The sequence below is a fragment of the Pelecanus crispus genome, chromosome 14, assembly GCF_030463565.1.
Source record: "Pelecanus crispus isolate bPelCri1 chromosome 14, bPelCri1.pri, whole genome shotgun sequence".
Taxonomy (NCBI): domain Eukaryota; kingdom Metazoa; phylum Chordata; class Aves; order Pelecaniformes; family Pelecanidae; genus Pelecanus; species Pelecanus crispus.
In genome coordinates this window covers 15,451,105-15,475,280 of record NC_134656.1, presented here as the reverse complement: position 1 = coordinate 15,475,280, position 24,176 = coordinate 15,451,105, and the positions used below count along the sequence as shown (strand labels likewise).

At 49.5% G+C, this 24,176-nt stretch overlaps 1 protein-coding gene across 2 annotated transcripts in view; it reads right to left on the bottom strand.

Annotated features, from left to right (window-relative positions):
* ACSS2 (acyl-CoA synthetase short chain family member 2) overlaps positions 1 to 23,955 on the bottom strand; it is a 31,451-nt gene extending 7,496 nt beyond the window's left edge. The window contains exons 1-7 of one of the 2 annotated variants that reach the window (XM_009490374.2): positions 23,767 to 23,955; positions 6,395 to 6,486; positions 5,759 to 5,862; positions 5,380 to 5,452; positions 4,499 to 4,574; positions 2,951 to 3,065; positions 1,380 to 1,418 (exon numbers count right to left, since the gene is read on the bottom strand). In XM_009490374.2, the coding sequence (XP_009488649.1) occupies positions 1,380 to 1,418; positions 2,951 to 3,065; positions 4,499 to 4,574; positions 5,380 to 5,452; positions 5,759 to 5,862; positions 6,395 to 6,486; positions 23,767 to 23,855 (588 nt within the window). In that variant the 5' untranslated portion in view covers positions 23,856 to 23,955. The remainder of the gene's footprint in view (positions 1 to 1,379; positions 1,419 to 2,950; positions 3,066 to 4,498; positions 4,575 to 5,379; positions 5,453 to 5,758; positions 5,863 to 6,394; positions 6,487 to 23,766) is intronic. The other variant, XM_009490375.2, reaches the window with a different exon arrangement.
* Positions 23,956 to 24,176: the final 221 nt, after the last annotated feature.

Here is a 24,176-nt window from a genome sequence, read left to right as displayed (position 1 = left end):
CTGGACCCTGCAGACCCAGAAAAAATCTCTTAGCTGGATTTTAAAGGTAATTACCCTGATACAAAGTGACTGCTCCAACGCGGAACCAACCCAGCACTAGCTGCCTGAAGGAGCTGCTTGAGGATGGCAGGGCTGTAACAGAGCCACCAACGCTTGTGGCTGATGGGCAGAGGTCACCCCGAGCGCACTGCTGGTGGCTGCCTCTCCGGCGTGGCACAGTGCAGTGCAAGACCCAACTCCACCTGACCTTCTCGCCTTTCCTCAGAGGAGCTTAGGGGCAGCTGAGCGGGCAACACTCCCCAGCCTCAGCACAGACCTCCACTTCCCACATCTCTGCGAGGGCAGCGACGCTGACCCAGAGCCTTGCAGCTCCCAGCTGGGGCACACCTCCTCGCAGAGCTAGAGCCCATCGCGCGAGCACGGCCTGTGCAGAGTCCCCACAGCTCCCTCAGCTGGGGCGCGTGGAGAGCAGCCACGGGGTCACACAGCGATTCTGCAGCCCTAAAGATGTTCATGTGCCATTTGGAAGCACCGGGACCCCACGGCCCAGCACACAGCTCCTGCACATGTGGTGCAGGGGACACTAGCTGCTTGACAGGTTGGCATAACTGAACCCACTTGGAAAGCTCTCACGGATCCCCAGGGCTCCTGGCTTTACCTGGGGAAGCAGTTTCCACAAGTCTGTCCCACCAGCAAGCTCCCAGCAAGGCACCAGGTCAAACAAGGCCAAGGTAGGCTCACACCAACCCATCCAACAGTTGTTTTCTCGCATCCCCCCTTCAAGGATCCCTCTGTTTTAGCACCCAACTTCCACTGCCCCATGGAGGGGGTCAGACCTACAGCACAGCACGCATCCCCTGAGGCCAGGCCTGCCTCTGCCTGCCTGCTCACGGGGTCCTGAGGCCACAGCTCCTTGGATGAGGTGGGCAGAATCCACATGTTGGGTCTGGAACTCCAAGTTTGCTGCCTGCAGCACGCCCCCGCAACCAAGAAGCTGCAGGCAATCCCTGCCAGCCTCACCGCAAAGGGAAGTGCGCTGCAAGAGCTGCTTTTAAAAGGCAGAGAGATGAACCATCATCCAAAAGCTGACAGCACATCCCAGTGGTTCTGCATTTCCTCCCGTCAGCACACTGACGTGCACTCGGGGGATTTTATGGATGCAGATTTGTTTCTGGCAGACAAATTGGTGACACCGCATTCACCCCGAAACTGTTGGGAGCTCTGGGCAAGCAGCAAGTGGTATCTAACGCTAACATGCAACTGCTGGTAACCCGGTTAGGAAGGCACGTGTGGCCGTGCAGAGCGGTTAGGATGGTGGAGCCCCAGAGGGGGAAGCGGAGGGGAGGTGCCACGAGGAAGGCAGTGCTGTGCGTAAATACCTTGGCATGGAGTCTCTGTGAGCTCTCAGTCTTTTTTTCCTGTTAAAAATCCACAAATAGGGCGTGAAAGTCAAGAAGCGGAGGATCCACACTGGCCTTTGCAGGCAGGGAGCTGGAAGCCCCACAGGCCTGGATGCTGGGAAACCGTCCTGGCAGGCTGGAGAGTGCTCGGATCTGGGGCCAGGCGATGCCCTCTGAGCAAAAGCCTGCCCATTTCCATGGCCTCTCCTGGGTACCCGCCACCTCCGTGGCAGGTCGCAGAGGCCAGCCCCTGCACGCAGCCAGCTGGGTACGGAAGCACAGAGCCGGCGTACAGCCCACAGACTGTCCGATAGCTTCACACAAGCCAACAGCGTGGTAAAAATGTGCTCACAAGGGAAAGCAATCTTTAATAAAGTGTCTGAACGAGTGGAGCAGCAACAGCCAAAGGGTAAGAGATGCCCTCCAGCCTCCTCCTGGGGCATTCTGCACAATAACCTCACCACACCAACAGCGACCAGTGCACAGGAAGGCTGGTCTGCTCCAGTTTTCCCACCCCTTTGCAGCTACCCTGCCCTCACAAGAGAAGGGGCAGAGGAGGTCAATGTAACACGGTCAGCCTGGCAAACACTGAACAACACCCCGATAAAATTAACACAGCTGAACAAGGAACATTGACTTGGAGATACAGAATCTGCTGGACTTCTTGTTCCAGGGATGTGCACAGACCACCCCTTCTGAAAGCAGGGCCCAAAGCTCCAATGTGCTCTCCAAATACAACTCATTTCTGAGGAAGCAGCAGCCTGGGGATAACCCAATGCAAATAATCACCAAACACAAAAAGACAGAAGACACTATTGCAAGACACGGAGCTATTAGGCAGTTGAAAGCAACCCGCCTTTTAAGTGGATGAAGGCAGCAGGTGAGAAGACTGCCCACCAGCCTCAGGAGCTCAGCAGGCAGCCACGGTTCCAGGACATGTTCCCCTCCTTCCACCCCCGTCTCACCACATGCCTCTGGCCCACATCCTTTCATCTGGTTTCAGTTGCGAGGGAAAGCCCCAGCCCCGACAGCTGACACAAGTTACTGTGCCAGCTACACAGAGACTGCACTATTCTCAGCGTATGACTGTTGTCATGCTCGGGGGCTGCGTTGAACCCATGCCACGAGCACAAATCTCCTGTTTTTCCTCTCCTGCTTCCATTGCCACACCTGCAGTGCAGGATGGCATTGGCCTTTGCACAAAAGGGGAGACAGAGGGGTAGGAAGGAAAGGTCCTTCACTGGGCAGAGGAAAACAGGCATCTTGTCCTAGAGGCTTTGGAAGATTGTACCCTGCTGTGCTTTCAGGTCCTGCGGGCTGGCAGATAACGATGGTGTTAAAGGAAGCAGCAGGGAGAGGATCTTGGTAAGACAAAGAAACGATTTTTCAAGACCACTCACAATGCAACAACAGCAAGGAGGGGAGAAAACAGGAACAGGAGTCAGAACAGGAGCATCTAGGGAAGCACTGCAGTGGTTTTGTACCGATTGATTTGCTGGGCTCAGGCCCATAGCAATAAAATCCCCCCTCTCATCCCCCCAGGAACATACCTGTACGTCCTGGCACAGCCTTTTGAGAGGGGGAGACTTGCTGCATGCCCCATCCGCCACTGTCTCTTCCCTCCCCAGGTGCTTCACCACGATGCACTTTTTCAAAGGGGAGCCCCTGTAAAAGGCAGGAGCTGTCAGATCAGGCTTTTCAGGCAGGGGCTAAGCCTGCCCTTTGTGGGCTCTACAGGCAGCACTGGAGGCAGAGCGGGGGCCCCGAGCTGCTTTTGTTGAGCTAGAGCGTATGCCGCCACGCAGACTCCAGGCACACATGAATTGCCAAGGGACACCAGCCACAGGAACAGAGCTCAGAGAATAGGAAAGGTCTGTGCACAGCTTACTGGCGATTTATTGAGTGCGATTCCTACAGAGGAAGCGGGGATCCCACAAGCATCTCTCACAGGTCCCTGCTGGAGAGATTCCTTACAAATCTCAAATTTGTCTGCCTGTGACCACAAACAAGACATCCTGCAGCACCCAGGAGATGTTAGGTGACTGCTCCCATCCCTACGCGTGATCAACTGTGTGATTCAGAAAAGAAATGCTTCCAAAGCCAGATTATACATCAAGAAAAAGAATGGGGGGTTGTCCTCTCACGAGGGCCAATAGAGCCTACCTATAATGCAAACAAAATGACCTTGTCACCCTTCAACCCTGTCAGAGCACCAACACATGTTCTCCGTCAGTTAATTCCCAACTTCAGGATCATTTCTGTTCTGGCATGTAGCTAATTCTATAGACATATAAACTTATCTTTTAAAGTTTTAGTTTTAAATGCTTTTAAAGAATTTGAATTTTTAACACGCAGACTACCTGCCCTAAATTTTCACATCTGATCTAACTTACAAGACCACATTCAGTTTCCTACAAGCTACACAGACACCGTGTCTATAAGCTTGGCAAAGTCATTTCACCATGATTATTTCCCTTTCTGTAAAATGTGATGATAGATCTGTATCTCTTTATGGTTTACAGTATCTCAGTGAAGATGCTTAAAAAAATAAAGTAGCTTCACCATATACTTGTGCGCAGTCAGGCCCTGATCCTGCGCACATGTTGGTGCCTGTCAACTGGAGCGCCTGTTCCTGTTTACACAGCCATTTCCCAAACTTGAATCTTATCTGGTTTATTTCATTATTGTTGATTCAGTGGCTCTGGAGCAAGACCTAAGCCTTGCCTTGACATGCCCCACGGCACCGCATCAACTGTTCGCAACTGGTATGGCAGCGCATTATTCCCTCCCACACCAAGAGCTGCTGCAGAACTGGGAGATCTGCCATGGGCTGTAACGATGGTGGGTCAGTCTGCCTCCAGCAAGTCCTCCCATCCAATACACGGGCCTTCAGGTCAGAACAGACAAGAGGAAAGTTAAAAAAGTATTTTTAAGATGAGGGAGTCGAAGCGTGGATGACTTCTGAAAGGCTCATGACCATAGTGCAGCTTGTGTCTGACCTGTTGCAGAGTCTGCCCACCTATGAACACTTCCATTTCTGTTTGTGCACGAGCAGATTCCAGCAGCAACGCCCTTCTTACAAGGGAATCCAAACTTACTTGTCTTTACATTTCTGAAGGGCTTCATCTGCAATCTGCTTCAAGTGGATCAGCTTGTCCCCTCGATAAAAGGCATCTGCAAAACAGTAAGGAAAATGTTAGAGGGGCTTCACAGCCAAGGCAGCCTGGGACAGCTGGAAGCAACAAGCAGTTTCAGGAGGGCAAAGCAGAGCTCATGCACTGGAGTGAGGGAAAAGCAAACAGGCAGCTGATGGGAAAGGTTTCCTAGTATGCCCTTTTAGCCTAGAGAAACAGAGGCCAAGAGAAATGGTGACATTCCTTCCCTGGGAGAGGTTCCAATTTGACTGGACAAGTCTCTTGGGAATATTCTGTGGGGAATAATCCAATGCGGCCGGAACACAGATTGCAAAGTTTAGTGGGTCCTTTCCATACCATGGACCTATTAATAAAAACACTATTTTTTGCACTATTGGAAAAAACAGTTGGGGAAATACAGTGGGCTTACATGCAAACACGACCCTCTCTTGATCCCTTGCTTTACAAGGCGATAGTTGCAACAGAAACTTCCTTGAAATTGGGAAGGGAGGGAATTCTCGTATTAGGACTGCCTCATAAATGATGCATCTTGCAAACATCTGGCTGATTTTGAAGAGGAACATGGATGAGAAGCGTTTGGAAACATGTTATTAGCAGCTGGTGACATCATGCTTTACAGGACAAAGTGGGCGGGCTGCTCAGATGCTTCACTGTACGTTCAAAGCGGAAAACAGTACTCAAGCACAGCTACAAGCAGTGCATCCGCCTTGCGGCAGCTCAGCTGAAGCACTGCCCCTTCCTCTTCCAAGTGCATTTGGCTTTTAAAATAAAGACCTTCCAGACAGGCAACAGTAATAGCTCAGGGGCACAGAAGCGTGTTTTACCTGCCGTGATGAGGAGAGAACAACCACAGTTGAGAATCCGCTCACAGAGAGAGTCTGCCGAGAAACCTGCAAACTGACAGAGATCACACAACCAAGTCAGCAAGGTCACACACACAAAAAAAAAAAACAACCCGAAAAACCCCAGCAGCAACTGTGCAGTTCACCCATGGTAAACGATACCACCAGGCACTGATGGCTAAAGGAGATCATTCTACAGTTAATACAGAAGAGGGCTAGGAAACAGCACCTTAATTTAGTTTCCATCTATCTCATGGTCAGCACCCACCTTTCCAGCTCCTCTCCTTCACTCTCCTGAAAACAAGAGCTGCTCCCTCCCAACAGCTCAGAACTGAAAACAATGCAAAGGGTTTCTTCCTACCACAATGGAGTGCAGAGCTCCAATCCTGGCGCAGGCGAGCATGGCTACAACCAGCTCCAGGATCATCGGCATGTAGATGGAAATTCGGTCTCCTTTTTTCACGCCTGTGGAGGGAAAATGAACGTGGCATTTGTCAACATGAACACATCACGTGTCAAAAGAACAGGATATAAAAAGAAATTAATGCTTTCAAAAATCAACATTTATATGCACACAATAAAACTTCAGCTAGAGTTAGAGCTGAACCAGCCTTGGGTTTTGCCTTTCAAGCCCTATGGCTCTTGTAAGATGACTGCAACGAACACTCCATGTTCTCAGACACAGCCCTTGGAGGCAGAAATTTAACCGGCGACCTACTGGAAAAACCCAGCGCAGGAAGTTTTGAGCACAGATTTCTTCCTTGTACGGCTGACATGACCAGCATTGATTAGCTTTCACAGACAGAGCCAGAGATGAATCTCCAGAAGTTTGCTGCAGAGCAAATCTGCATCCACCCTGCTTTACAACTGTGGAAGCAGAGAGAAGTGAAGCAGTTTGCACAGAATTACTCAACAGACTGGCAACCATGCAAAAAAATGGACCCAATCTCTGAAACCCTTCCCAGTATCCAACGCTACTATTGCCTCAGTTGCATACCTTGGCTGCGGAGGACATTGGCGAACTGACAGACTTTGTGCAACAACTCGCTGTACGTGATTTTTGCAGAATCCCCAGGTTCATTCCCTTCCCTGGAAAAGCAAGGTAATATTTGTTACAGTAGAGCATGACAAGGTAACAGTGACGCTGCAAATTCAGAGGTACTTACTGCTCTGGACAATCATGCCCTCACCCACCCTTCCGAGTACAGAGTAACTAAACACCAGAAATCCAATCCTGGACTAAAGTTCTCCAATAGTAAGAAAATTTAGTCCAAAGTCCCCTGTAGATCACTATACCTGAAAGCAACTGAATGCACGTGGAAATACATGGTACTTTCAGAGAGGCAAGAAGGGTCCGATAACCAAAGCTAAGAGTGCACACACTCAAGAGCAAGCTGGGATTTACGGCACGGTGCATGGCGCCTTGCTCACATGCACTTATGCCTGCAGATACGTCTGCATGAAAAGCTGGCCAATGCTGTCGTGCAGCAACACCCAGCACTTGAATACCTACCATCTGATGGACTGCGATGGGATGCCAAGGGCTGTCTTATTTTCCAAGGTCATATATAAATATAACCCGTGTGTAGTTGTTCAGTGCCATGCCTGCTCTGCATTATTCTCTCTCTGGTCCTCTATGAACCAGCTCCGGGCTCCTGCAGCTGAGGTGCCAGGTCAGTGGGACCTTGCCATTAGACACACCAATGGGAAGAAAAGCCAAGAGCTGCACCCAGAGGTGGAACAGGAATGTCACATCCCCAGGGGAATGGCTTGCTACCAAAGTAAAACACAGCTAGTTTTTATGTGACACAAAGCTTCAGCCATACAAACAAGGTGGCGCTCCCAACAGATCAGGGGATTAACAAAGAATTTGAAATGACTTCACACTTGGCAGAGCAGTGGTCTCCCACACCCACAAAGGAGGGAGACACCTTCCCAGGTCTCTCCAAGGCAGCCAGCACACAAACATCAGTGATCCATGAAAGACTAGGCATATCAATCTCAGCTGATGGTCCCCTCGAGTATGTGCAGCCCAATAAAAACAACACTGGTGCTGGGGAGAAGCCAGGAATCACCTCCATGCTGTGTTCTCCCTTAGGACTGCAGCCAGGCTCTGTCTAACTCAGGAACAAAAACCTGACTTTAACATCTCCAACAGTCCAGAGCATACAAAAAATACATACTGAATTCTAGCTAAAACTGACCACTGCTCCCCCTTCCACCAGGAACGCAAACAGAAGGAGGGCTCCTGTGATGCAGAAATGCATAAAGCAATGCCCTCATTTCTTGTGTAATTCTGTGCCATTCTGTGTCAGCCCAACAGTGACCATGTGCTCCAACGGCAGGCACAGTCCTGGTGGAAACAGCGTAGGAGCTGGGAGAGCCCCACTGACACAGGCCCTGCGCCTCCTGCCCCGTGCAGGACAGGGGTTTCAGAACTGGTGGTTATACTTGGATCATCCTGTTCAAAAGCTGCTCGTGGATCTGCTGCTTACAACCCTGACTTATCCCTCCTGCTACCTAGTTACACTCCTGGCTTCCTCGGCGCCCTGCAGCAATCGGGTCCATCGAAACCTGCGCTGACATGCAGAACGCAGTGTATCTTCCCGCCAGTGGCTCCTGAAAGGGGATTCCCTGCTTGATCCTTTACACAAGTTTGGCCCCTTTTAAGTGCAAAGAGGAGAGAAACAAGAATACAAAGAAAAAGAAAAGCGTGGGAATGAGAACCAGTGTCCAGGGCAGGCGGCTCAGCCCTGGCATCCGAGCAGTTTCCTCTCCTTTCCCCATCATAACCAAGAGCATCACCGAGATAAATGACATGAGAAACCATTAGACTAGGTCCCTTGCCAGTAGGGCTGTCGGCTAGCAAAGACAAAGCAGCAAATCAGAGTTTCCTTTTTGATATTATTACTTGAAGGTCAAAGATCCAAGAGCTGATTTCAGTGCTGGACCGAGCAGCTGTAACTGATCTGGCTCAACGGAAGAACATCCGCGTCATCTGGCTGCACGCTGAGTGCCTTCCCTCACCGTGCAGAGGTTTTCCTTGGTGCATCTACACTGCAGATGCAGTAACATCAAGACTAACAGTGTGCAAACCTGCTTGGGTCCAGATGTGCAGTATCACTGTGTATGCAACTCTGCCCCTCAGCGATGAGCCTTGTTAGGAAATATCTCTTAAAAATGCTTCCGAATGCAAGCTGGAGCATCCCAGCCCGCTAAGCCCTCACCTGAGATCTCTGCACTGGGGACTGCTGGGCACCGTGGGCAGACCCTGCGCAACCCAGCCCAGCGTAAACCTGCAGAGCAGGGCAGGGAGGAGGGACATCCTTTTGCCCGTGCGCCGCTGCAGCGCAGGATCTAATTACAATCTTTACTAAGAGAGAAACACATTAGGAGGAAAGACTAGCACAGGCTGTCTGATCTGGAAGGCTTCCATGTAAGGCAGGTAGGCAGGCAGGCAGCCCATTTGTGTGCTGTTTGGGGGCCCGGCTGGGCACTGTAGGCGAAGCATTCTACGATTTGCGCTGTTTTGGCTGGTGGCAGACTTAGCCAAGCACACAGCAGAAAGGATGCTGGTTCCCCATGCCAGGGAAATCAGGTTTGCCCACCAACTCAGTGGTGCAATACCTGCCTAAGAAGGGAGAAGGTGGCTCTGCTTTGCATGCAAAACTTGGGGAGTCCTCCAACACAAGCCCCGCAATCCCACGGTGCAGGAAGGCTCAGCCCTGCCTTGAGCCTTCACTGGCTGCATTTCTAATGCTTCTCCTTAACAGATTCCAACAGAGCCTGGCCGTGCCCCGCTCTGCAAACAGGTCTCCACAGGCACCGATTTGCTTCAGGCTGGGGTGGTCGCTGCTGCCGCAAGATGTGCTAATGGTGGGATGGAGACAGAGCCTATGTAAAAGGCTGTGCTGAGCGCCCTACGCTTGCCTGGCAGCTGAGGGGAGATGGCAGCCAGGCCACACCGAACCGCGGCTTTGGGGTGAGCGGCCCCACGTACCTGCTCCCGGCAGAGCCACGCTGCCTCCCGCACATGGTACTTGCAAGGGACAGGGAGCTGCCCTGAGCCAGCCGGGGGCAAGGCACCGCTCCGACATCCCTGCTTTCCCTGCACACAAGCAGCGCATCTCCGATACGCCAGCTCTGCCTCCTCACCGGGCTTTGGGAGGGAAATTCAGGCCAAGGTACCCAGGCTTGTCCTCAAAGTCAGCATGCATGGGGCGCTGCAGGAGAAATGCAAAGTCAAAGAGAAGTTAAAACTTCTGCAAGGATTTTCAGAGGGCTTTCGGAGTCCTTTCCATTCATTCATGTGACTGCAAAAGAGCTCCACTAGCATCAGCAGGGGAAACCTCAGGCTTCAGATTTTAAGATGCTCTTGTGCCTAACGGGGAATGAGTCACGTCCACCTTTCTACAGGACAAGACGCCTCCTTTCACCGCATCTCCAGCAAAGGCCTCCGAGCAGTCTCTCAAGAACAGGCAATAGCTTGGAGTGCCCACAGCTACACTCAGCAGGCTACAGCAGCACTCGGAGATTGCTCTGTCCTCTTCTCCGGCACAAAAGCCCAAAGAATAATGTATTTTAGACAGGGCATTTAAAGGAATGCCCACTCGCACTCTACCAAGTACTCTGTATGTCAAAAGCAAGCCCGTAAATTCCTGGCAGCAAAGTTCTGCGCGCTGCATCTTCCCTTTGGCGCCCATCGGATAAAAGCAAGAGCTGTCAGCCCTGAGCCTCTCACATGGACTCGCTTGTCCAAATTAAATTGAAAAAGAAATGAAATAAAAAAAACCTTCACACTTCCGAAAACGTTACCACGGTGCTCACCTCCACACCTATGGCATGCAGCCCAAGCCCTGCAGAATCCAACATCCCCCAAATATATCCTTTTTTAAGGACTGGTGATGAAAACAGTTGGCAGCGGCACTGCTGTGATGGCTAGCATGCAATCTTTGATCTAACGGCAAGCCTTCTTCTGAAAGGAAAAGCCAATTTTCAGTTCCCCAAACTTCCCAGATACATCATCAGATGAAACACATGGCGAAACACAGTTTGAGCCTGACATTCTTCTCATCTCCCTCAAACCGAGTCCTGCATTTAGCAACTAGCAATCCAAAATTTTACAGTATCATCTGGGTCACAGCAGGAACGTATTTGAGTTTCTTAGCACTTGAGAAGCCCATGTTTTACATACTGCATGTTGCGTGCACACTCAGCTGGAGAAAGGCATTTTTGGCCATATGGTCTCAGCTGAACCACCCATCGTCTAAGAAAATGCAAGTCCTTTAAAACTAAACACACAGATGCATAACTGGGGACCTTCCGAGGCAGGCTTTCTCCTAGAAACCGGTGTTTTGTTGAAAAAGTCAGGTTTCATGCAAAGATGAGAGCTTTCTAGCTGCCTGCAGCCATTCATTGCCAGGACCAGATAGCCCAAGGGCATCAGGGACCATCACCACAGCAGCATGCAGGACAGTGGAGCCAAGGTCTGCACAAAATAGGTGCCTGTCAACATATTGGAGGAAGCACAGGCTCTGCAGAGCACTTATCATACTGCTCCCTTCTGCCAGCAGCTAAAATAATGGGCTCCCCACTTCTGAACAGGCACCGTGATGCACGCAAGCCCCGTGGCACACACCTCCTGTTGCCCTACCGGCGTCTTGGCAAGAAACGATCACATGGAGCAGTCACCCTGGGCAGGGGAGGAAGAAAATTTCAGGTAGGAAACCTGAACACTTATCAGCTCCATGGCAAAACCACACTTCGGATCACGGACTGACTGCCTGCTCAGCTGGGAGTTTGACCTTGGACATGCAGAGCGGCACAGCTATTCGACCTGGTGCCCATGTAGCTAAGTCAAGGTTAAGCTTCCCTGTACGAGTGACCACATTGGCTAGGCAAAAGATTTAGTGTTGCACATAAGCTGTGCAATAGGGAGAATTGTTTGTAGGAGAGGGCAAGGTTTTCTCAAAAGCCACGTTAACTTGAGCATTGACCCCGTGGAGCAGTCAGGGATGCGGAGCAGCAGCATGGGAGAGGGAAGCTGTGGCCAGATGCGCTTGTATTTGCGCCAAAGCAGGTTAAGAAGTTACTGTGCTCTGCTAAGCGTCAGGGCTAACTACAGGACTTCTCAAAGCACTAGTCTGCTTCAACCACTCATCCCGTAACCAAGCAAGCCTACATTGCCCATCCAAGCAAGCTGAGCCCATCTCAGCTGTAGGATTACAAGCAGTAGGGAGGGGTGGTAACTTAATCTGCTACAGCTCAGTGGCCAAGATGATGTGCGCTTCCCAGAGTGCCCAAATGGACCAAGCACAGCTGACCTGAAAATGAATCAGCAATGTTGTTTGGTTTCTCTCTTTCAACAGTTTTCTAAGGAACAATTATTTGCATAATCTGTTTGAATAACAGACGAATACAGCTTCCCTGTGCAACGCTGCCTCAGCACTTGCACGGAGCAGCAGGAAGCACAGGTTGCATCAGTGGGAATGATAGTTTTCAAGGTAAGTGTTGATAATAATTTCGGTTTGCAAGGGTTATAAACACCACTAAGAGAAGCTGATGTACAGGAGAAAACGATGAAATGAAGCCAAGCAAGCAAAGTGTTACAGGTTTTCAAGATCTGCCAGACCATCTGCAGACCTGCAGGCAGTCAGAAACAGAAAAATCACAGACAAAAGCAAACTAGGGCACAAAGCCAAAGCCTATCTGACCCCTGCAAACGCTTCCACTGAGGACCAAAGGGGCTGACAACCATTTACGTTTCTCCTCTAAGCTCCTGTGACCACATCACCCTCAAATAAAAGCACTGGCCCTAAGTTAAGAAGCACAGCTGGGGTGTGGGGCACCTGGAAGGTAAGTTTTCAGAGCAAAGCAAACTACCAGGTTTCACTGCCTACCAGTAGAGAGGCAGTGGCAGCCCACAGAGCAGTTTTGCCTAACACAGAAAAAATGCTCTCCATTTTAGCTGGTGGAAAGCACCCTTAAGGCAACAGTTTGAAAATGGTGGTGGGAGAGGGAAAGGACCCTTTCTCAGATGATGCAATGTCACATGGAGAATTTGCACAGTGGGGAACTGCAGAAAGCCTCCAGCAGAGCAGAGATGGGGACTGTGGGAATGTCCATCCTAAAACATGTCTGGTGCCATCTAAATGAAACATGCTCAGAGCCCAAAACCCGTCCTAAGCGTGGGACCAAGCGGGTGCATGAGAGGTTTGAGATGGAGACAGCAAGTTTTCCAGCTGCTCCTCCACCAGCAGCCTGTCCCCAGAGCATGGTACGAGAAGGAAGGAGCTTTCTTCTACCATGGGCTCCTGCACGGTGGCACGTCCTCACGTGCAAGGTCACTGGGGGCAGCCAGACAGGCTCACGGCTTCCCGATCCACCCCGCGTCCAGAATTAGAGCAGCTGAAATGCCAGGCAGAGCTTGGCAGTGATGAGCTCCTGCCATCTGGGGAACAGGCTCACGTGTGCACCGCATGGGCAGCGAGAGCCCCGAGCCTTTCCAACGCCTGCGCTAGCACGCACGGGCTGCGTGCTCAGCCACCGCAGCTATCAGCTGCTCACAAACCTCCTGCTGCCATTTGGCCTTGGCTGTTCTCAGGAGACCCAGGAAACCTGCAGCCTGAAGAAAGGCCTGTCTGGAGCCAGCTTGGTGTTTGGGAACAACAGCCACCAAGACTGAAAAAATACAATTTCTCCCTCCATCCCCAGCCTTGCTTATCCCATCTGACACAGGAATGACACTCAAGTAGAGACAGCCCTTTAAAATCTGTCCTTGAGAAAACAGATTACATTGAAATGTGAAGTTTGGAGAGACCGGCTGTGCAAGATAATCAGAAAAAGACAGCGTTTCATTGAAAAAAATGCTTGTATTTGCATGGATTGTTCAATATGGAAACGCTCCTAGAGATACTGCCCAAAGCAGAAGGGTCTCCAGCAGGGTCTGCACCACTGACTCCAGGAGGGAGCCAGGGGTGAGGGGTTAAATGGGTTTCCAAAAACCTTCATAAGAACACTTCATAATAACGGGACTGCCCAGCCTGGCCCACGCCTACCAGCACCTATCTCTCACTACAGTAATGCATGGCAGCAAATACCCAAAGGAGTTCTGGGAAGGGCGAGAGTCTTTTTGACTAAAAGGTTTACTAGAAAGCTCAGCCTCTATGATTCCCGCAGTCATGCTCCAACCCTGCAGCATCATGACAAGGATCAAAAAAAGAAGTTGTGTAACAGTGGAGCGTAGCCTGGGAGGGGCTGGTGAAAAGGTCTGCCCAGTATGTTCGGAAATATTTGGCCGCACTAAGAGAACACTGTTGAGTAAACCGGGCAACAGAAACCTCAGGGAAAAGAAATCTTATCAATTTAACAGCATCACCTTTAAAACCATACAGTTAACTCCGAGACCTGCATTAAAACCACCCTACAATTTTCCCCCCCAGTGCCCCCCATACACACAGGTAGGGCCTAACAAAGCTCCACTGTCAAATCCATCTCTGAGCCAAACCATCTCAACTGGAAGTTGATCATGTACCTAGAACGGGTTCCTATTGCTGTAAAGAAACCCACACCAGGCTGGCAAACAGCGCCGTGGCGTGCCAAAGCAGGAGCCCTGTGCTCTGCAGAGCACGACATGCTGTGTCCGGCCCCCAGTGCCCATCCTCTCCAGCCCAACTGACTCAAACACAGGATTACTGTGCCTGTGTTTTACAAAACAGGTAAAATGGAGCATATTTCTAAAGGGACACTGGGCCACCATCTGCTCTATGATCAGGGAATCAGTCTTCTAATCACCTTTAAAAACACCCATATGGAAATGCAGCCTACAAAGAAAACACCAAACACCCTGCACGGCTGCTAGTGTCCCATAGGGAAAGTCACATCAATCTTTCTGTCCATCCTTCTCATTAAATACATTCTCAGCTACTCTATTTGCAGCCTTTCAGAACCTGAACAAGTACCAGAGGCATCTAAAGAAATAATATTTATCTTGCGCAGTCCAACCACTGTTCACTTCACCATACCCTGAGCGACGCCTACAGCACAGAGCCCAGCTGGAGGTGGACGCTGTTCCAAAAATCACTCGTTTATCTATTGACCCTCCAGAATTCCCTCCAATTTTCCCACCCACCTGCCAGGCCATGCCCTAAAACCTACTTCAAGCCCCTTTCTCTAGACCATGGGACGCTCAGCCATCTCGAAAGGAACTGACACCTCCCGGCTTACACTGCCGCTGGTTCATCAGCCAACATAAACAAGTGAGTAAAGTCCATGTGATGGGGTTTGTACAGCCCACGTTCACACCCAAGAGCCAGAACCCTCAAGGGTAACAGTTTTAGGGAAATAGGATCCACAGCAGTCAGCAAGCCCCTCTTCAAGGGAACTGACTATGATTTTCCACATTTGACAAAATAAGGTAGCTTACAAGTAATACAGACCACATGTAAATACCCTGGTGATGCTGTCAGCAGTCATTCCGTGCTGACGGGTATCTGCTCAGAGGACAGGGGAATTCTGCTCCTCTGTGGCTTTGCATTTTTCCTACTCGCTTCATTTTGAGTAACCATCAAGTCAAGGGGATGTGCATTAACTCTACTTATGGTCTGTCTTAAGTATTTTATAATACAGGAGAACAGCCAATGAAGAAAAGTGATAGCTTTTTACCTACTTTATTTAGAGGAAAGTTTAAGATCTTTAAACAAAAAAATTTAAGTGTTTTCTAAACAAAATTATTATGTAGTGTTACAACAGAGCTCATATGCAAGACTTATGCAGTAAGTCACCGAGTTTGGCTGACCTCAGCCAGCACTTCTAACCCTGCGAGCCAAATCCACAGAACACTGTAGAAGAATGCAAGAGTTTGACACAGGGGGAAACATTTTAGATGTTTGCCGTAAGTAATATTTTCAGAGGAGCACAGACTATTTTTACCAGTCCAATGGGAGGAGAGCTTATTTCCAGCACAACACAGCTGATTCCTTGTTTAAACAATTTGCAGTCGGGCCATAAAATATATCCTGGACAAAGCTTCTATAAGTAAAATAGTCAACAAGCCGCCTGCAGCTGGGAAACACCCCATTTTGGGAAATACCGCATCTCTGGATGGAGCATACTGCCAAATTTTCAAGACCTTCTAGAAATGCTGAAAGCTAGGCAAGCTGATTTCAACAGAGGCTCAAACAATATCCATCAAGGCCATGACAGAAAATTAAACCTTTAATCAGACTTTTGGTGGACATTTCAACTTCATGCCTCAGAAACCTCTACAGGTGATGGCCAGATGTCACCTGCTGGACTGTCATCTTGTTCTGTACAAGGAACATCTCTTAGAAAATGGTCAGCGGCAACAGGAATGCAAAACACGCTTCACTATCAGGTACCCAGATGCAAAAAAGCAACCAGGAAGGCCATCGATTTCCTTGAGTGATTCCCCTAAAGAAGGCAGGTGACACCTGCGAAAATGATGGGCTTTGAATTTATGGAGAACTGCCAGGGCTCACAATTTCATATCATACCACATTTCAACATTTACAACAAGTCGTGTAGAAATGCAAACAGAGAACTGAAACCCTGCTCCAGCCACACGCAACAGCTCTGACAGTGGGCTGGACACAGGAGGAAAAGGCAAGCTCATTGCGCTGGTAGGAGTCAGGTCTCATCAAAGCATTGGAAATCAATGCTACAGCCTAACAGCTCTGGGCACAGAAAGCCCACCAGGCACAACAAATGCAACTAGCCATGAGAAAAATGCCACGCTTGGAACATGCACCCACTTGCACCTCTTCTGGCAAGGCCTGATCACTTCGTCCCCTGTAAATGCCGCTACTCGGAGCAAGTCTCATCCACATCGAGCCCAAGTCCTTGTCCATTTTGCTCCATTCACACCAGGGTACCAGGGGAGAACAGACAAGCCATTCATACAGCTAAAATAAAATAATCAGATTTTCTAGTCCAATGAGCAAACTGAAGGCTCTGATCTTCCACATCCAGAATCTGTACAGGAGTTCACCATCCTCTCTGTCCACAAACTCCATTTATCCACCCCAAGTTTCAACTCTCCTGCCAATATTCACAATATGCCACCATTGTATAACCACGGTGCCCCTCCCAACAGTAAGCAAACTATTCTTAAAACATATCAAGGTGTCCGTAATATCTGCCAGCGTTACAACATACAAGTTTCATAGCCGTGAGAAAGTTCGGGAGCCATTGCCTGTGCACACACCCCCTCTCTACTCCCCCAGTTATTGTGCAACCACACACCCAGAGCCATGCAGAAAGGTGGCTTTGGACAGGGTATAAGCCAACATTTTAAACAGGGGTGCAAGAAGCAATTAATAAAAATTAATTAAATCCCTTGTGCTGGAGCAACAGAACAAGACCCTCTGTCAGGGCAATGAACAGCATGAGGAAAAAATACCAAGGAAGAACATAAAGGAAGCCACAGGTCTCATTTGCATGGCAGTACTGCACTTCAGCACTGGGACATTCAGAGCAGCTCAGACAAGAGCCTCTTGGGCTAAACCAAAATACCAGCTGGGTCAGAACCAGGGTCCAGTGTTTTGTCACCAGGAGCAGCAGCAGGAGATGCTATTTACGGAGGGCACATGAGCCTGGCCACCATCAGCAGTTCAGTTTCAACACTGATCCTTGGGGGACCCGCTGCAGGCCCTGAAAAGTGACCATTAAAAGCAACAAAGCAAAGGGTAAGGCTAAACCACCTCCATAGAAAGACCTTTCTTCCATTCACGGTTAAACTACTTTCTTGAACAACCCTTTGCGGGGAAACCTCACAAAGGCGGTCTGAAAACAGCCGTATCCGTGCGCTCAGTGCCACCCGTGTTGCAGTCTGGCAGGTCTGCCAGCAGGACTTCACAGCAGCTCCGTCACCTTTCCCAGCAGACTGCACCGGTCCACGCACACGGTGACCCGATTCCACTGTACCACTACAGGGATGCAAGTTGGATTTACTGGTTCCCAGGACCCCCTCTACAGCCCTCTCTAGACGGAGTGGGGCTGGCGACCTCCCAGTCCTTGGCACGGCAGCCCTTTGCAGTAACACACAGCATACCCTGGCCAGAAGCTCTGCAGTTTCACATTCAAGTTCCCGCAGTCCTTTGGGGCACATGCCATCTAATCCTGGGCGCTTACTGACATCCAACTTGTTTATCTGGTCAAATACTTCCTGGATATTACCTTGTATTTATATAGACAGATGCTGTATCCCTGCCAGTAACAGCTACCAAGGGTTTCAAAGCAAAAGGCTGGGAGCAAGCAGCTCCAACAGAACCCAAATGAAAGCTGCTCCCCTGATTCAAGGCTGCTACCAGTGTGTGTTCCCAAGCAGGAGAGCTTACACAACCCCTCTCCTTACTGCTCCGCCTCGGAGCAGGCACACAAGTGCTGCCCGAGCGCCTCCTTTCTTTACAGACTTGACTTAACAGAGGAGAAAAGTCCCATTCTGCCTACAGCAAAGCTACTTCCAGTGAAAATCTTCAATAATTCTGAACGCCCTCCCACACAGGCACAAGTCCAGGGGTGCTTCTGAACGGGTAAAACCACAGCAGACCACAAGCACTGTGTCATCAAGTGGTCACCAACCTTTAATACCTGTCCCCCTCCTTCGTTGCACTGCAGAGCAGAACAGCAGGAGGCTGAGAGCGCTTGCTGGCTCCCCACTCCTGCCCCGCATCCTATGACGGAAAAGGCTCTGCAGAGCAGGAACGGGCCTTGCAATCTCCAAAACACCAAACCAGCCATCCTTCCCAGCATCTCCCTGCAAACCAGCATGTGTACGCGACAGGGATGAGTCAAGCTCTGCTTCCGAGTCAGCCCTCGGAAGGGAAAAACAATCTCAAGTGACTCCAAAGGGAAAAACAATTTCAAGTGACTCCGTGCCTGCCAGCTGTCTGAATAACGTGACGCTCAAAACCCTGACTCACAGCATCCAGGAAAGCACATCCCACACGCTGGAAGCCCACAGGACAGTACCTGCCTGAAGAAGGCATGTTGCTGCTCTCACATATTTAGTTACTGCTCACCTGGTAACTATCTCAGAGATTTCACTAGTAATAAAGAGGATATAGGAGGCAGCACACAAGTGCAAACCATCAACAGAAACACTTGGGACAGAAGAACCTCAAGATATGACAGGAGAAAACTGGCAGGTGCCAGGTCTCAGCACATACATAGCCTTTGGGAACAACCTTCAGACCACGATCCCTGTGTTTTCCAGCCCCTCAGGCCAAACCAAGAATCTCCAAACCCTTAAGCAGGCACCACCATGCTGCCCTGGGGCAGCACCTTCTTCATATCTCATCTACAGCCAAACCCACAGTAGGACAATCAGAATGATTACACGAAGTCAGTTAATTTTGAGTCCAGCATGGTCTTGCTCTAAACAGCCCACAGCTGGAGATGGAGACTCCATCCACCAGTGGAGAAAAGCCAGGGAGCTACACCTGAGGACAAGCTACAAGTCCCTCCTGTCCCAGTTTGCACTTATATATGAGCCCCCGATCACAGCAGCTGTTTGCACTACTGCCACAGCACCAACCATACTGGTTGGCGACTGTCCTAGAACTGGGAGAGGAAGAATTCCACCAAAGAAATCAGGAAAGCATGCGACCTGGATGTGTCTGAGATACAACAGCTACTCCCTTTACTCCTTGTTTCAATACCAGGTTTCTATCGATGCTCCCACCATTCCCACTCTTGCAGTACCCACGCAGCTCAGAGTCAGCGAGGGCCCCACAAAGCAGAGATGTTCTCCTCTGGAGGTACGAGAAACACTGCTCTAAAGCAGTCAGGCAGATGCAGCCAGTTTTGTAAACTCTCTCCCAGGCTGGAAGATTTCACAAAACCCACCAGGAGACAGCTACGCTTTCTGTGATGGAAAGCTGCAACTATCATTGCCCATGAAGGAGGGTACAAGAGCTATAGCTTAATAAAATACAAGTATATTCAATGTATTTTGTTACCTACTTCAGGTGCCCCTAATCTGCCTGATTTCCAGAAGCAGAGCATTGTACTGTCCAGCAATGCTTCCAAAATAATATCTGCCAAAGCCACCAATCTATCACTCCACTCTCAGCACATGCAATGGGGAGATGATACGGATTGCTGAGGATGCACCCCAGAAAGCCTCTCATTTTCAGGGCTGAGTGGGGCCACCCCCTTTCCCATGGAGGATGCCCATCAGGTAAAGGAGCTGTGCTGAGCCTGATAGTGCTGTGAGCATAAATCAAACGCGTGGTAACTTTTCCATAATGCTTCTCACTGCTGTAGAGCTTACTCGGATTCCCCAACAGAAGCAACCCCTCCACAGCAGTAACTGGGGAACAGCAGCATTGGGTACAGCAGTTTGGGAGCACCTGCAACGTAGCTCCGACTGCTCTCAGCAGCCTGCAGGCATGCGCCTGCAAACGTGTATCAGTAAACGCAACCTTCCCAGCAGTGAAATTTCTTCTTCAAACTGTGTTATTTAGGGATGTGCTTTCACTACCAGAACAGTGTTGAAAGAGGCTGCATCACTGGAAGTACGACAAGTCACCCAGGAAGTTACCAAAGAAATTAAGTCAGTTTGGCACAGGACACTCCAAAGTCCTCAAGCCAGTGGGAGTAGCAGAGCTGAGTGCATCGTGTAGAAGCTGGCTACAATTAAGCACTTCTGAAAGTCTTGATGTTAACAACCAGCATCCTCAGTCACAGCACCTGTGCATGTGACAGTAATGGGAGACCGACACCTGTGAAGCTATCTAAGAAAAACAAAACACAATGCTGATCTGGATTATGGAGACCAAGCACTTTGTTCTCAGCAGTTTAAGGGAAGATTATTTCTGCAAACAGAACAGGTCCAGACCTTTACAGCAGGAATACAACTGAAACACAGCTTCATCTGGCTTCATTCTCAACCCTGGGATGGCACGTCCCAGAATGAAGCACTCCATGCTGCAGGACAGCACCGGCAGCCGGCAAGGGACCCGAGGAACCAGCAGGTGCGGTCTTGTCCCATTCGGCCCCAGCAGCACTTTTAGACCAAACTTTGACAATCTGTACCCTCTCTGGAAGGCTGCTGTCCAAAAAGGATTTCCAGTTTCCTAATAAAAACCTCAAGAAGTGCCCCTGAGTAGTGCTCCGCTTTTTTTTTTTTTCTTCCTTTGTTTTTTAAAAAATGCTCTATAGTTGTTGTTTTTTTCCTTACAGAAAGATTTATTGGAAGAAGTCTCACAGCTACAAGCCCCTAAATCCTTTATTACTTTTTTTTTTAAAAAAAAAAAAAAACAACCCACCTTCTCCATTTTATCTTTGCATGTCATGTTTGTTCTAGGCCTTGTATGGGAATGATAGGCAGTTATTCTTTTGTTTAAACAAAGCCCCAGTAAGCTCTGGCAGCCTTTACTACCTTTGTTTCTCCTTTCTAGACATGTTATTTCATATGCAAGCATAAGAAAGCAGAAAATTGATATGCTCTTCCAAAGATGGCAGTGTCCCAGCTAGTTTGTCCAGTGCATTTCACCTCCAAGGCCGGCGAAGGCCCACGTAGGTATCTACCTGCACAGCGACCACAGCGTTACCAACTTCAGCCTTTCCATGCAATTATGAAAGAGATTTCACTTTTGAGAGCAGCATTTTATCAGAAACATTTCCTGGAGCTTCTGTTCCTTTTTAGGCCATATCAGCAAAACCAAACAGAGAAAGAGGAATCAAAAGCAGCAGGGACAGAAATACTTCTAACGTTCAAAAGCAGCAAGAGATATCATAGTGAAACAGGCAACAGGGAAAATGCAAGTGTTTCCTACCCACTCAGGATGGTCATTTTGAACTACACAGCCCTAACAGCACCAAGAGGATGATGCTGCAACAGCAAACGTCACCTGTGTACAAGTTCTGCAGCATGAAGCAATCCCACGTACTGCCCTTTGTGCTGAAAGAGCAATCCCACGTGGCTTGGGATTAAACCCTCTGAGCAGAGCAGATCTGGGCAGCCCTGGACCAGCAGTGACACAGGAACCTTCAGAGCAGCCTGGCCGTAACAGATGCAGATGAACCGCTTCCATTCCTTCCACTCTGTGCAAAACTCCAGACAGCCACAGCCAGCTGCACACAGCAGCTCCGAGCTTTGTCAGGACCCCTCTCTTCTCAGAGACACTCAGTAATGCCTGGGAACTTTATTCACTTCTCCCTAATTTCTCCTCTCTGAAAGCAAAGGCCATGATCTTGTATCTTTTCAAAGCTCTAAGCCACACAGTTACTGACACCTTGGTGCAATCTCAGCACCTTTTGCCATCTAGCTAACTAGAGACGTTCTTAGAAACAAGCAACTGGCCAAGGTACTTAAAATACCCAAGTTTTTCCTAGGAATCCTCTTTGGCTTTTGGAGGCTCTCATTTCTTTTTTGACCTTTCACACCACATGACAAGTCTCAAGTGTTTTAGGAAAGCAGGCTTGTTCAATAAACACAAAACGTGCAAGAACAAGACGACAGCAATTAACTTTTTTTTAGTGAAGAAAAGCATGTGTCCAGAGAGGCATGTACATCCTCCTAGAAGAGTAATTTTATACGAGTCACAACCCTTCGCTCCACTTCCTCAAGACCTCAATGCCACAAGCTTGCAGGCCACACACATCCCATTCAGCATGCCTCTTCCATCCCTCCCACCGACACTCCCAGCTGACAGCTCCAGACACCCCAGTACCAGGTCACCTGTGACAGAAACACACAAGGAGAGTTTATCCCAAAATAGTCAGGGAAAACTGTCCACTAAGGAGGAAGAGACACCTTATTTTTCAGCACTGTGAACACCACAACTGACAGACACCCAGCATTTCAATATCCACCCCAAGTTTTGCTCAGCATCACAAATAACCCCACAAAGGTCACCACAATAACTAACAAGAAAAATCTTTCATCAAGACCAAATTTAAGCTGTAGGCTGCTGCCTGTCACCCAAAGGTTCACATGCAAGAAGAATGATGCACCCACTCCCTCCGTCAGCCCCAGCGCTGCTGCCAGCGCTGGCCTGCCAAATGGTTTTGTTTGCTGCCACACCTTCACCTGAATGACTTTACAAGAGAGTTTTCATTCAGAAGCTGCAGTCATTTTACATCCAAGCGAGTTACAGAATGTACTTAACTAGCAGGGAAGTAAACACTTTCCACCATTTCACCTGTATCTTATCAATATGGTTATTTGCTATGCAGTAAGTGTAGATCTTTAACCAAAGCAGTAGATGTATGGATAGAAACTCCAGCATGAGCCCAGTTTTACAGTTGCAGCCAGAACTACACAGGTGTAAACACGTTCCTTTCTGGAGCAGGGCAGCCCCTCATCACCTCTACACCAGCCACCCATGGGGCAGGGGGGCACAGACTCTTCAGCTGCACAAAATCATGCAGAGCAGCACAGTTGTTCATCATTAGAGCACTGGTATTTTTATTGCAACAACAGTAGGACTTCTCCAGCTGCTCTGCTGAGGGGACTCGCCATAACCCAACAAGGTACTGCATCCTAACAAGCAGGTACATTTAATTTTGCTTCTGTGCTGCCACATACAGCCATGCCCATGCAACATAAATGCATGCTACTTCAAGGGAAATGGCAAAAAGCACCGGTGGGCAAGGCACTGTTCTCAGTTTGGGGACACAGCTGTGGTGCCAGCTGAGCTAGCTCTGCAGGGGAACATTAGTTCTGGGTCTCAGACAGGTGAAGCCTGTTTTGCATCAATATGAAAATTTCAAGTTTCACATGGCTTTTAATACTAGCAACTACTCTGGTAAAAAAAAAAAATACAAACATAGTGCAGATAGGGCTGGAAGTTAACTTCCCTTCCCAAAGGTAGCATAGAGAAGCCAGCCTTCAAGTGTCACGATATTATCCACATTCAAGCACAAGGAATCAATACATAAGCTCCGGTTTCAGAAGAACCTTTCTGCCACAGGAGTGGAAACTTGCCAGACCCACAAAGCATGCAAACGGAAGATCTGGGTTTAATCTGCTTTTTGCTGTTGGATGCTAGCTGTTCCTCATTCCACTAGCTACTCATTCCATTCTAGCTACTTCACAAGCGAATTCTTGCACCTGCCTCAATACCAGCTGACTGCCCGTAGCTTCGAGCAGGTAAAACTGCAAAGGCAGAGCCGGCACCGCTACGCTGGGCCATTTCAGGGCACCCCAGGATGGGCAGAGAAGCTCTCCCTTGCCCAGCTCTTCTCAAACGCACAAAGCAAACACCTGCTGTACCTACACGAAGATTAAAGCCTCCGAGGTTTTCCCGTGTTTTAATTCATCTCAGTGGAAACCAACGCTGTTTGTGTACTTCAGCATGGTATTTACATACCTTCCACACCATAAGAAAAACAGGAATTTACCAGTAGAAAGCAATTTTGTCCCCAAGTTTCTTCTCGTTGACATTTCTGTCCAGGAGGTTGTAGCAGATGTTGGTGGTCGCCCCTTTCATCCACTCGACGAAGATCTTCCCCTTCGTCACATCGAAGTTGTACTTCAGAAAGGGCCCCGTGTGCGGGCTCCTCCAGTAAAACTCTTTAGCCACATCACCCCAAAATTCTGCAAAGGCAACGGCCAGAGCTCACGACCCAGAAACCGGCGCGGAGAAGGAAGACGACGCTTCGGGGAGCGGGGCGGCCCCACGCTCCCGCACCCCACGCGTGGGGGCTGCCGCGGCCCCGCCGCCCCCCGCCCCGCTCCGCTCCCCCCCGAGGGACCGGCCGCGCCTTGTGGGCACCGCCGCCCCCCCCCCCCCCGCCCCGCCGCGGCCCTG